The 12707-nt window shown below is 39.7% G+C and overlaps 1 protein-coding gene across 9 annotated transcripts in view; it reads left to right on the forward strand.

Annotated features, from left to right (window-relative positions):
- The window catches only part of Syt7 (Synaptotagmin 7), a 212340-nt gene that overhangs the window by 168206 nt on the left and 31427 nt on the right, over positions 1 to 12707 (forward strand). For 2 of the 9 annotated variants that reach the window (XM_046623164.1, XM_046623165.1), the window contains exon 2: positions 9143 to 9380. The exons of 6 other annotated variants lie outside the window; for them this stretch is intronic. In XM_046623164.1, coding sequence (XP_046479120.1) covers positions 9316 to 9380 — 65 coding nt within the window. In that variant the 5' untranslated portion in view covers positions 9143 to 9315. The remainder of the gene's footprint in view (positions 1 to 9142; positions 9381 to 12707) is intronic. One more of the 9 variants, XM_046623163.1, reaches the window with a different exon arrangement.

The following is a 12707-nucleotide window of genomic DNA, read 5'->3' on the forward strand; positions in this document are numbered from 1 at the left end:
TCAGATATCAAAGCTTTTATCCTGAATCCTGTATACGGTATTATCGGTGCAAGTATCACACGGGAAGCTGGCAGACGGATGAAAGGCGGCTCATTGCGTAAGAGAAATTCTCATCTTCGATCTCTCATCTCTGATTTTACCACATATTCATAGGCTGCATACGGGTATTAACGCCAGGCGTGTTTTAATAAATATTCAGTAGGTAAATTTCGACAGAGTATTAAATTTTCTAATGGCGTTATAAACTTCGAAAAAAAATCATGCAGCACCTCCGTACAACGCAGCCCCATTACCGGTAGACCATGTCGTAACTATATTTCCTTGTTACGGTATCCGGGCATAGGATGAAAAGCAGACCTCGATCAGAGCGCTAAATTCGTGGAGCTTTAAAAGGTGTTGAAGCAAAAAAAGAAAAGAAAAACGAAATTGGAACACTTTGGCTCACCGCGCGCTCGATATTTCCTCGACGGTTGTACAGCATTATTTGCAGAACCTGGGAATGAACGTGCAAGAGTCGAAAAGGATTCGCGCGTGTAGTATAACTAGAGGGAAAAATTCCCGACTCCCGAAGCGAAATTCTCGCAGTGTGAAGTGAAACATGATACTCCTCCCCGGAAAATTATGACATATCCCAACGCCTCCGGAGCAATCGTAGCTCAGGCAGATTCACCGGCAAAAACAGCCCCCTCTCCGTCTTCACTCCCTCGCTTTTTTATCGATTCGAAGCCGTTCCCACATCCTTGAAGATATACCATCTGATCCAATATCAGTCGAGTCCTTTCGTTCCATCTGCTTTATCCTCCATATAATGACGTCATTATTGGTTACGTGCACGGTTCCCGAAGCCTACGGGGCATGCGATTCTTTCCAATCCTGATTAAACGTCTTCCTGATTTCTTCGATCTTGCCAGATCTGAGGAACACCATCGAATAAAAATAACCGAGCCCATAAGCTTCGTGAATCACGAAGAACTCCTGTACGCTCTGCAGGGAAAATTCTTCCCAGATCTTGTAACTGTAACAAATGCGCCTTATCCGAATATTCTGGCACGGCAAAATTGAATCACTGATATATCTTGGAAACGTGATGAAAATGAAAAGCTAACCGAAACTTTGGGGTAATCCCCACCTCAATAAGGGTTGTGATCCTCCGAAGAGAGTGGAAAGATACGCATGCTCTGAAAATTCGTGAAGATTGAATCGTAATCATAGGGGAAGTCTTTGAAAGAGAGTTTACGGGCAGAGCGAGCTGCTCGTTTCGGTGATAATACCAATTATTCAAATTGTCCGACACCGTGAAAACTGGGGAAATTCTTGCTTAGTCGACGCGAAAATCCCTCGCCGCGTCGTCGGTTTGTAACTCGGGTGCGAGATCATTGTCAGTTCATATCACGGAACGATTCAAGCTGAGATAAATTTGTCGCTTTGTAAATGATTAGGGAAATTCGTATCAAGCATCCGGTAATTTGCACGTAGGCAAACGTCGTCCTGCAGCTACGCTGCTGAATTCTTGTTTGTCGAACGGTTATTAGCTCTGTTATATCCGGGAAATCAGTCGCCGCGCCATCTCAGGTCGATACTCATGTAAACGAGTATAGCTCATGGGATGTTGGGTTTGCTCCCCCCGTAACGCTGATCAATATTCACGCCCGAATGCCATGCAATCTGATTCAGCAGTAATTGAACATCCTAAATATCCGCTATCGGTTGAATTTGATTTTTATTTTTTTTTTTCACATCTCAACTTAATCAACTTTATGTTCATCTATTCTTCCATTCAGCGTTCCCGACTCACAATTCTCTCCTCGGTTTGAATTTCTCATTTTCGAAAACTCATCACGCATCCCCGCCTTACCTTGCAATTAGCGCGCGGAATTAATCATCGCTTTCTAAGACAAGCTCACTGTGTTTTAAAACTGGTACCGGTAAACGTCGTTCGAAACCGGAATGCGGCGGCGCGGAGAAGAAAACTAGGCGTGAAGAACAGCCCGACTTCTGTCTAGTTCGTCGAGTCACGCGAACTTTGGCGCGAAATATTCCCCCGAGGTTGGGCGGGAATATAATATTTAATTAAAACCAACCCTGCCTTCCTGCACTTTCACTTGGCCCTCTTATTCCCGTAGTTACAGACCGCCGAGCGGGCTTACCCAGGCATGTATCGTAAAGGTAAACGACAGCGGCGATTGGTTGGGCGGCATGGGGGTAGACGACGAAGATCCCTCTCAGCGTTACGATCAAGCTCCATAAGAGTTTCACGAAAGGTCAGATAAATTTGTCTGTGCACGCGTGATAAAACCGTCGGGTGTTTCATTGGATGTATAATTAGCGACGCTACCACGCGCCGATTCGTTAAATTAGATTAATGAACCTGTGAAATATACATAGATGATACAATGTTCGGAAAATAAATAACGGCGCAATTTGATAATTCCAGTACCGTATTACACTTGGAATTATATCCATTTTAAATCACTTCAAACCTCTAATGTGTTTGAATGTCGTCAGCTCTAGGCGTGACTCGTAAGTGTGAAGAATTCCCTGATAACCATGAACTATATGTAATGAAAAATTTGGCCACTTGTTATCGCTTAAAACTTGCGCTATAGCGTGCCGCGTGCTTCTTAATTGACCCTCCTATCCGAAAAGGAACGGTTGTGTGGGACGAACATTTTTTTTAATCATAATCTTTAACCCTTCACTCTCCGAATTAGAGACTGCAACACGAATGTTTTGGTGATCATTTGTCTGTATCGTTTACTTGAAAATTTAATTGAAACTCTACGGGCGTGGTATTGTGACTTTTCCCCGTACGTGACAAGCTCCCTAGATTTCCAACGTAATCAATGCCTTCGTGAGATATTTGAGCGAGGTACCAACTAAGCCTACGACAGGCTTTGTAATTCGACGCTGCAGAACAGGCGTTGAGTAAATATCTTGTTTTCGTACACCTTGTGTCTCGCGGTACAAAGTTCTTGTTGCACCACATACCGCGTGCGTCTTTCTAACTGCTCATTCCATGCGGTGAGCACCTTGCTACCACACGTACGTCTTACACGTTTAAACCTGGGCACCGTGTGCGGGAAACTTGTCAAAGGACTCAGCGGTGGTGTGGAAAAGTTTCTCCCACATCAGAGGCTTTCGAGGCAATGGGAGACTGCTATGAAAACGGGTAATTAAATTAGAACCCACGCCGAAATTAACTACACACGCGAGTCGGTATTATGCTAAGTAGAATCTCGGATACCACTGAGCTGAATTATCGCTGTCACGACAATAGCGTTTCACCGAGACCAGACCGACGTCCCGAAACCCTAATCCTGCATGACCTCAACTCACCTTGCTCCGTACCCACCCAACGACATCCACCTCCCCCCTCGTCGTATTGGAGCGCAATTTCCAACCCCTGGCAAGGCTCGCCAGTGCTTAACGGAGTTCTCGAGTTTGGGCGCGAAATGAGAACTTGGAATAAACGGCGGATCCAGCGCGAGGTTGACTAAGTAGGGATTAAAAATCGGGGCGGGGGAGATTTTTATTCGAAAACAGGATTATCGGAAGATGAAAATAGATCGTGCTGGCTTGTCACTGTGATCCAGAGGGGAGGTGTAATTTAATCTCCTAAAGTTTCCTATCCGAAGACAAAAAAAATTGATGCAAGAATTACAACCAATCTTTTCTTCAAGTCTTTCGGTAATCTTGATGTATCGGTTGGTAAACTTTTATAAATTAGCCCGGCAGGATTCCGGAATTTTTTCACCGATTTAATCCAAGCATTGGGTACAACTGTCTCTCTGCCATAAAATATACAGACGACTGGATTCATTCGGAAAGGATTTACCGAGCACCTGTATTTTTTCCCTGACAAAGTATTGCAAATTCTTTGATTGATTCGGTATTTTCGCACATAGAACAATCTCCGCACCGCAGTTGGGAAATACCTGTTCAGAATTCGCTTTGGTGAATTCGTCTTTTTCAAAAAATAAGTAAGCTTCTATTGGAATGAAGATTAAATATTCGATTGAGCACTCCTATATATATATATATGTAAGTTTGAGACTAATCCAAACTACAGCGCGACTATCAGAGGTCGTCCGCTCGGCACACCTACCAAGCCAGAGACAGCGGTCGTCATGCTGATTAGTCGAAACTGCGTAATCCAAACAGAAACACGCAAAAGGCTCGTAGCGCTTGGCGCTAAGGTTTATAATCAAACAAAGTTAATAATTATAAGTACTAGTTGTTGATTCAGGTAATCCTGGGCATAATTCCATATTGTAATTATCTGAATCGTTTGAACATATGTAAATAGTGTAAATATATTACAGTTATTACCAGCATCAACCGCAGTACTTTATTGAAAACAAGATAGCCCTTAACTACGAAAGATAAGGGATTGACTTATAAATCAACAACTATGGCTGTGGTTCGAGGAAAATTCTGCTTTGTCTCCGAGGCATTAGACGCTAGAACCACCATTTTGAGAGTTCGCACAATTCAATTAGAAGGAGAGGACACGACTTATGAATTTCCGGAACACTTTTCAACGAAAGAGAATCATCCAAAACTCTTCGAAACGAAGATCGTGAAAAATATAGTCAAGAGTGTTAAAACACGGGGAAAGTTCCGGAAGGTGTGGATTTCGCTAGTAGATGAACTTGAAGGGCAATACTTAGATGAAGAGGGAAATGTATGTTACGACGGTATTTATTTGGATGAATGTCGAGCGTATGGTGATCCCAGTCCCGTTCCCACCCATAATTTTGAAACCTTTCCGCATGAAAAGATAACGTCACGAGTGAAAAACATGATTCTGGAAAAATTCTCAGGAAAAAACCAGAACGCGGCTATTTTTATGGATCTTTTCGTGAGCGAGTGCACCCGTTTAAAATGTAGAGAAGAAAACTACGCAGAGACGTTGAGATTTTTTTTGGAGGGACCGGCCCTTGACTGGTTTCAAAGCTTTTTGAAAATAAATAGGATTACAAGGCCATGGGAGCATTGGAAAAATTCCTTTTTAGATACTTTTGCCGTGATAGGGTGGCCAGAAATAAAGTATGCATACGAATTTCGTTATTTAAATGGTTCGCTTTTAGAGTACGCACTAAAAAAGAGAAATCTGCTTTTAGACACAGATTCTAAAATATCAGAAAACACTCAAATAAATTTAATTGTTTTGGGCTTACCAGCAAAAATTCAAGTACACATAAATAGAAAAGATTTAGATACAATTGATAAATTAATGTCGCTCATAAATCAGTCAGAAGGTCTTGTAGAGAAAAAAATCAAAACAAAAATCCCAGAGGAAAATAAATCAGAAAAAAAACCATGCTCCTACTGCAATAAAAAAGGATTTCCAAACAGGTATCACTCAGAAGATGTGTGCAGGTTAAAACTCTATGATAAAGAGAAAACAAGAAATGATAAAATACGTATAATAAATAACACGAACATTGAAGAGAGCGTAGCGTCTTCTGACGAATCAAAAAACGGATGGCGACCCCACTTATCAGATTAACAATAGGTATCGAGGATACTCCAGTCGTTGCGGTATATGACTCGGGAGCAAACGTATCGATAATAAATTATGATACAGTGGTAAAATTAAAATTAAACAAAAAAATAAGTGGGGTAAACAAACTCAATACATTTGCAGGCACTACGAATACGTTAGGCTCAATAAATCTAAGAACAAAAATTTTTAATATTTCAAAAACAATATGTTTTTATATTGTAAAAAGTGTCTCTTTTCAGGATGACATTTTGTTAGGTTTAGATGCAATCAAAGAATTTAAACTGTGTCAGAATGAAAATTTGAAAATTTTTCAAAATGATACAAAGAAATGTCAGTTACATGAGAATAGGAAAACAGAATCTATGTCAACAAACATAGCGGTAAACAGTGAGATCTATTTGGAACGCGTGTGGAATAAACACAAACAGCTGTTTACAGAGGACAAGTTCAAAGTAGGCAAAGTAACAGGCTACGAGGCGCCAGTAAAGCTTACCAAAAATAAATATATTGCGCGAAAACCGTACAAATGCTCTATAGCGGATAGCGAAGAAATAAATTCACAAATAAAATCATTACTGAAAGTAGGTTTAATTGAACGCTCGACTAGTCCGTTCGCTTCCCCGGTAACTCTTGTTTTGAAGAAAGAAGAAGGGAGAAAGTCACGGTTATGCGTAGACTATAGCGAACTAAATAAAATAATTATACCAGAATGCCACCCATTCCCAATCATTGACGATCTGCTAATGCAAGTCCGGGATTGCAAATTTTTTACAAAATTAGATATAAATTCGGCCTTCTGGTCAATCCCGATTAGAGAAAAAGATAGATATAAAACCGCGTTTATAACCCAAAACGGGCATTGGCAATGGAAATGTTTGCCTTTCGGCTTAAAATCGTCTCCGGCAATTTTTCAGAGAATTCTGAGTGACGTATTAGCGAAAAACAATCTCGAGAAATTCGCGATAAATTATATCGATGATATTTTGATATTTTCAAAAAATTCTTCAGATCATTCACGTCACATTAACGAAACTCTCATCGCCATAGAAAAAGCGGGTTTTAAGTTAAACAAAAAAAAATGCACATTTGCAAAAAAGTCAGTTATCTATTTGGGACATGAAATAAAAGAAAATAAGATAAAACCTCTAAATGATAACTTAATAGCAATAAAAAAATTTCCGAAACCGCAGAATCAAAAAAATGTGAGGCAACTCTTGGGAAAAATAAATTTCTACTTAAAATACATACCGAAAGCTTCGATAGAATTAGAACCACTACATAATTTACTTAGAAAAAATGTAAAATTCGAATGGACACAAGAATGTGAAGACAGTTTTAAAAAAATTAAAAACTATCTCAGCTCTGAGCCGATATTGGCAATTTTTGACCCGAAACTTCCTATATACATTTTTACAGATGCATCCAAAAAAGGAGTAGCAGCAATTTTAAAACAACCTCAAAAAGACAATTCTATAAAACCAGTCTTTTTTTTTTCAAAAAAACTAACAAAACCGCAAGAAAACAAACGCGCTATATTCTTGGAAGTCCTGGCGATAAAAGAGTGTATTTTATATTGGCAATATAAACTTATAGGAAATAAATTCACGATCTTCACAGACCACAAACCGCTTGAAAACTTTAATGTAAAAAAGAGTAAAGATCCTGAACTATTAGCATTATTAAACTACATCTCAAACTTTGATTTTGAAATCAAGTATAACCCAGGCAAAAATAATGCAGAAGCAGATAGCTTTTCTCGAAACCCAGTACTAGATGAAAACACAAGCAGTGAAACGGCTATAAAAATAGTAAATTTTTTATCGATGGAAGAACTGAGGAACGACCAAAAACAATTACATATAAAAAAAGAGGATAAAACAGTAAAAAAAAATAACATTTGTTATAAAATCTTAAATAACAAAGAAAAAATATGGGTGACGGAAAAGTTAGGTATTCAAATGATAAAAAATATACACAACGAAAGTCATATTGGAGTAAAGCAGTTAACTCTGACTTTAACCCCAAAATACTATTTTAAAAACATGCACAAACATATAAAACTTATTTGTCGAGCATGCGACACTTGCGTAAGAAATAAATCAAGGTTCGGAAATTTTATTCAACCCCTTTCACAATTAGGTCCAGCGTTGGAGCCGTTTCAAATAATATCCTTGGATACAATAGGAGGGTTCAGCGGAAACAAATCACCCAAAAAATACTTGCATTTAATCGTAGACCACTTCACGAAGTACGCCTTTGTATTGACCGCAAAAACACAGACAGCAAAAGATTTCATAAATCTAGTAAAAAAAGTTCAGAAAAAGGGAAAAATAAAAGTACTTCTAACTGATCAATACGCGGGAATAAACTCAAAAGAATTTAAAAATTATCTAAAAGCAGAAAACATAACAAACATTTTCACCGCGGTAGACTGCCCCTTTTCAAACGGGCAAAATGAACGGACAAATCAAACATTAGTTAATGCGATTAGGTGTAAAATATTTGAAAAAAAAGACCGGCCGTGGTCAGTCATAGCTGAACAGTGTGTAGAAAACTACAATAACACAATACACAGCACAACAAAGTTTACACCGAATTACCTTTTAAATGGAATTGATAAATCCTATCTCCCGTCGGAACTTAACGAAAACAACTTAGAAAATTTAGAGAAAAACAGAAAAATAGCATTTTTAAATGCAGAAAAAATACATAATCAAAATAAAGTTTACTATGATAAAAATAAACGAAAAATAACATACGAAGTCGGTGATCTTGTTTATATTCAGAACGGAAGTCGGTTAAATAGGAAAAAACTTGATCCGGTCAGAGTGGGCCCGTTTAGAATAAAGAAAAAAATCTCTGACTTACTGTATATTATTGACTCGGGATTTAAAACACCAGAGTCAAACGTTTATCATGCAAATAAAATGATCCCCTATTTCCAGACTCCTGACTCCTGAAACATAAGTCTGGGAGGGGGGGGGGAGGGGGGGATGTAAGTTTGAGACTAATCCAAACTACAGCGCGACTATCAGAGGTCGTCCGCTCGGCACACCTACCAAGCCAGAGACAGCGGTCGTCATGCTGATTAGTCGAAACTGCGTAATCCAAACAGAAACACGCAAAAGGCTCGTAGCGCTTGGCGCTAAGGTTTATAATCAAACAAAGTTAATAATTATAAGTACTAGTTGTTGATTCAGGTAATCCTGGGCATAATTCCATATTGTAATTATCTGAATCGTTTGAACATATGTAAATAGTGTAAATATATTACAGTTATTACCAGCATCAACCGCAGTACTTTATTGAAAACAAGATAGCCCTTAACTACGAAAGATAAGGGATTGACTTATATATATATATTTATGTATTGCGGTCTGCGAAAAAGAGGACTTGCGCAGTACCGAATATCACTCACGATACGTATGACACGTGTGACACCATGGAACCAGAAATTTTCGTTCAAACTTCAAAGCTATCATTTTCAGCAGTGTTATCCACTCGCTGGAACGTTACAGTATGAATTACACCGCCATACCTCCACTTAATTCAAGTATTATGCCGTACAATACGCTCAAACTTGCAGTTTGAACAAACAAATCAATTTTATATTTTATATCATTTCACGAGCAGCGTAACTTTGCCTTCGATTGTAAGACCTCGGTTAACTCCTTCGACGTTTGACTCCTGATCCCAGGCCAAGGCCTCATGTCAATTAGAAACGTTAAATCAACACCATACGCTTGTGATGTGGTCTGATAAACTTATATAAAAGCAAAAGTAAACTTTGTACAATAGAATGAACCATGTGGGCTGCTCTCACGAGGTCACTGGAAATCATGGTCGCATTTTTCGAATACTACACGGCAAGGTAAGCTATACAGTGTAAATTATGTCTAGTAGGAAGAACAGAATTCCAATTTCCCATAACAATGTATGTACGTACTAGCCCTAAGTTCGGAATTCCGGCAGTTCGGGCCGGACCTCGTTCATTACACAACAGCGCGAGGCCAAAAACCATCAAGCATAGAGAAACGGGTCGGACGACCTAAACTCAAGTCACAAATCATCCAACTAAACGTCCGCAAGCAACGCGCGAAATCTGTTTGGAAAATGTGACGGTTGTATCATCGCCGTGCAGGACGTACAGCGATAAGTTATCTCTCCGCTATTCTGATCAATAGCCACTCGTGTCATGTGACCGATGTTCCAGCTTACAGGGTCACGCGCCGGGCTGAACAAACAGGCATCAGTCCAGCGGACGAGTAGGCATTGGATAAAGACACACCGGACCAAGGACTGCGTGTGGTATAGATGCAGCAGATGCGGTATTCCAGTACAACGCTCAAGCAATTCAGATGCGGTTATTGGATATGGGATTGACACACGTTCCCCTGACGCAGTCGGTCTGTTCCGATCGTGGAGTCTGGAGGGTGTGGAGAGAGATAGGAAACCGGGTGGCGGATGGCGGAACGACGGTACCGGGACTTTCGCGAACTGAATATCCACCCTCGGTCTGCTCGATTTTCCCTCTCACGGAGAAACTTCGCTTCGGTGTCAATTCAAACGCGTTTCATTCAGTCTCCCCGTCTATCTCTCTCTCTCTCTCTCTCTCTCAACTTCCGCTCGACTCAAAATGAACCACCTCCACCAAGTCCTCCCTTTTTCGCCAGTATTCGAATCAGATCAAAGCTCATTCTTCTACTTTCTTCGCCGAGTCCTTTGTCTTCAGTTCTAACGCTTACTCTCCGCAAGTTGGTATTCTTCTGTTTCAAAGCGGGTACTCTACTACTTTACGTACTTGCGGGATATACGACTCTCGGTTGTGCACAACCTACAACGAAATTTGCATCTCTACCGAATACTCTTCACGGCTTGTAGTCATTTACACTTTCTGTACAAGAAAATTCAACTAGAACTAGATACGGCTGCTACTGCGTTTTGCATATAATTTCGTATCACGTTCAAAAGGAGGACTTGGACTTCTTTCACGATGTCTAGTCAAAACTGAAGAGCTATTTCGAGGTCAAAGGACGGTAGTTGGTGATTTCACTTTCAGTGGTAAATAACCCTTCTTTCTTTGTACTTATCAAAGCTCATCGTGATTTCTAAAAGCATTTTTTCATCAGCCGTAGCGCTGCTGCTTCGTACACTCTCTGTTAATGGTTTCAGATTAATCTAGCTCTTGGATCTTTCCTAGTAAGTAAAGTTGACCTTGCATTTTATTTCCTCTAACATCATATCTTTATACCTTGATGAAACTTGAGTTTTGAAAAGGATTGATTCGGAGTAATTAAAGGTTATTCGTTGAATATCGGTATTTGTCCCTTTCAAGATTTCTGTAGGTTATTTCTCACCCTCCGTTGAATCTCAAACACCTGTATTGCTCTCACCGGCATCCACGATCTTGGAAATTCCCAGCCAACCGATGCAAGGTTATTGACTACTGGGTTGAGTGGAAGTTTCTTCATCTTGTTATGCAGGAATTCTGCGAATGCAATATAGTTCCAAAATGCTTGTAACTAATTAGCGAAGAATCTCAAAAGAGTCAATTATCGGAGAATATGAAACTACAACCCTAATGCACTCGGAGCGGAGATTTTCGCTTCGGAATGCCGGTTCGAAATTGCTTGGAAGATAGTCTACAAATTCCACGATGGTTGTGTCAAAGCAAAGAGGATTTACAAGAAAAATCCACGACAAAGAATCCATAATAATGAGTTTAAGCTGGCAGTAGAGACCATTGAAAATCTCTAAAGGTCAAATGGAAAAGTGGAAGAAAAAGTAACTCGAATAAGATGTAGGAGCTACTACCTCTCTCATTTCAGTAAAACGTACCATTGCAGGATAGAACGTGAGCAAGAAGTTATATCCGCACCGAGCAGCTTGTAGGAATGTTTAATCCGATTTAACCCCGCAAATTAAGATAAGGCTGTACGGGAAAAGTTTAAACTAAAAAATATTTTCCACATCAGGTCTTTTCCTGCCGAAATTGCGTTGGAACAACTCTAGAAAGTTAATTTTTCGTTTCATTTACTCGGTCTTATTTTTCTGTTTACTTTTTGTTCCGAAAAGTTATGTACTTGTATTGTGTATTTCGTTCCTCGCGGTTTTTAGAGACGCCTGTAAAGAGGACATGATAATCCTTGTAATTAGCCGTAAATCTTGCTTCGTAATTTGCGCGCGTCTTTTATCGTCGTTCAAACCAATCTAAATTTTGTACATTATACCGAACGGGCGTCGATAACTCTTTGCATCTACTGAGGTGTTGTGAAATTACGGAAAATTAGTCCAAGGAACGTTTTTTGTTTCTGTTTGGTTTAAAAATAAACTGGATGTTATAAAGCTTGTTTGATTTCTTTATTCTTTTTTGCTGGAAAGTAAAATTCTGTCACTATACGGGTTACAGATCAGCACATTGTTGCTGAACAATTTCAATTCGTCACGCTTACAATCTCCTTAACTGATTCGTTTTTGCATTGCTTTCACGTCAATCGAACAATAAGAGTATTGTCCCCATTGAGCTTTGGTATCATTGAGGAATGAAAAGTCTTGGGTAATAAGTAGAAACAAAGGAGAATCGGGGCGGCAAAGTAAATAAAATCAATCGATCGAAGAAAGTGATAGCCGAATTTCCTGCAGCCTCTGAAGCAACGTTTACCAACCGATCGCAATATTCCCGCGAGACCAAAGGAACGACAGAAAAATCAGATAACTCAGCAGGAATTCGAAAAAGGATATGGGAACGTCATGTCTCGTCAAATTTCTCAATTACTATCTGGGAAGCCTATGTCTGATGTTACAAGAAAGGAAAGCTCCTCGTTCCGAATCGTGAAAATACATTCAATTCAGACTCTCTTCTCCTCCTAACTTGGCGGCAATCGAGAACTGGATTTGAATGTTTGCCGAGGCGGAAAGAAGATCAAAGTAAAGGGCACACGATACTTTCATTCCGAAACTTGTTACACCTGAATTGTCGCCAAAGGTGTTGTGGAACTTTAAAGCCGAAATTGTACAGTGCAGAGAGAAATTCGCAGCAGCAGAAATTCTACTTTCAACACAGTCAACCGACTGTCAAACTCACACTGTAAATCTTTCAAAATCCATAGGTACATGGAAACATTATTCCAGTCAACTCAGCAGCGCTTGTTATCCTGCAGAGACAATGCTGACGTTGGTACAATCGGTTCCTCTCTAT

The sequence above is a fragment of the Neodiprion pinetum genome, chromosome 4 (genome assembly GCF_021155775.2).
Source record: "Neodiprion pinetum isolate iyNeoPine1 chromosome 4, iyNeoPine1.2, whole genome shotgun sequence".
NCBI classification, from domain to species: domain Eukaryota; kingdom Metazoa; phylum Arthropoda; class Insecta; order Hymenoptera; family Diprionidae; genus Neodiprion; species Neodiprion pinetum.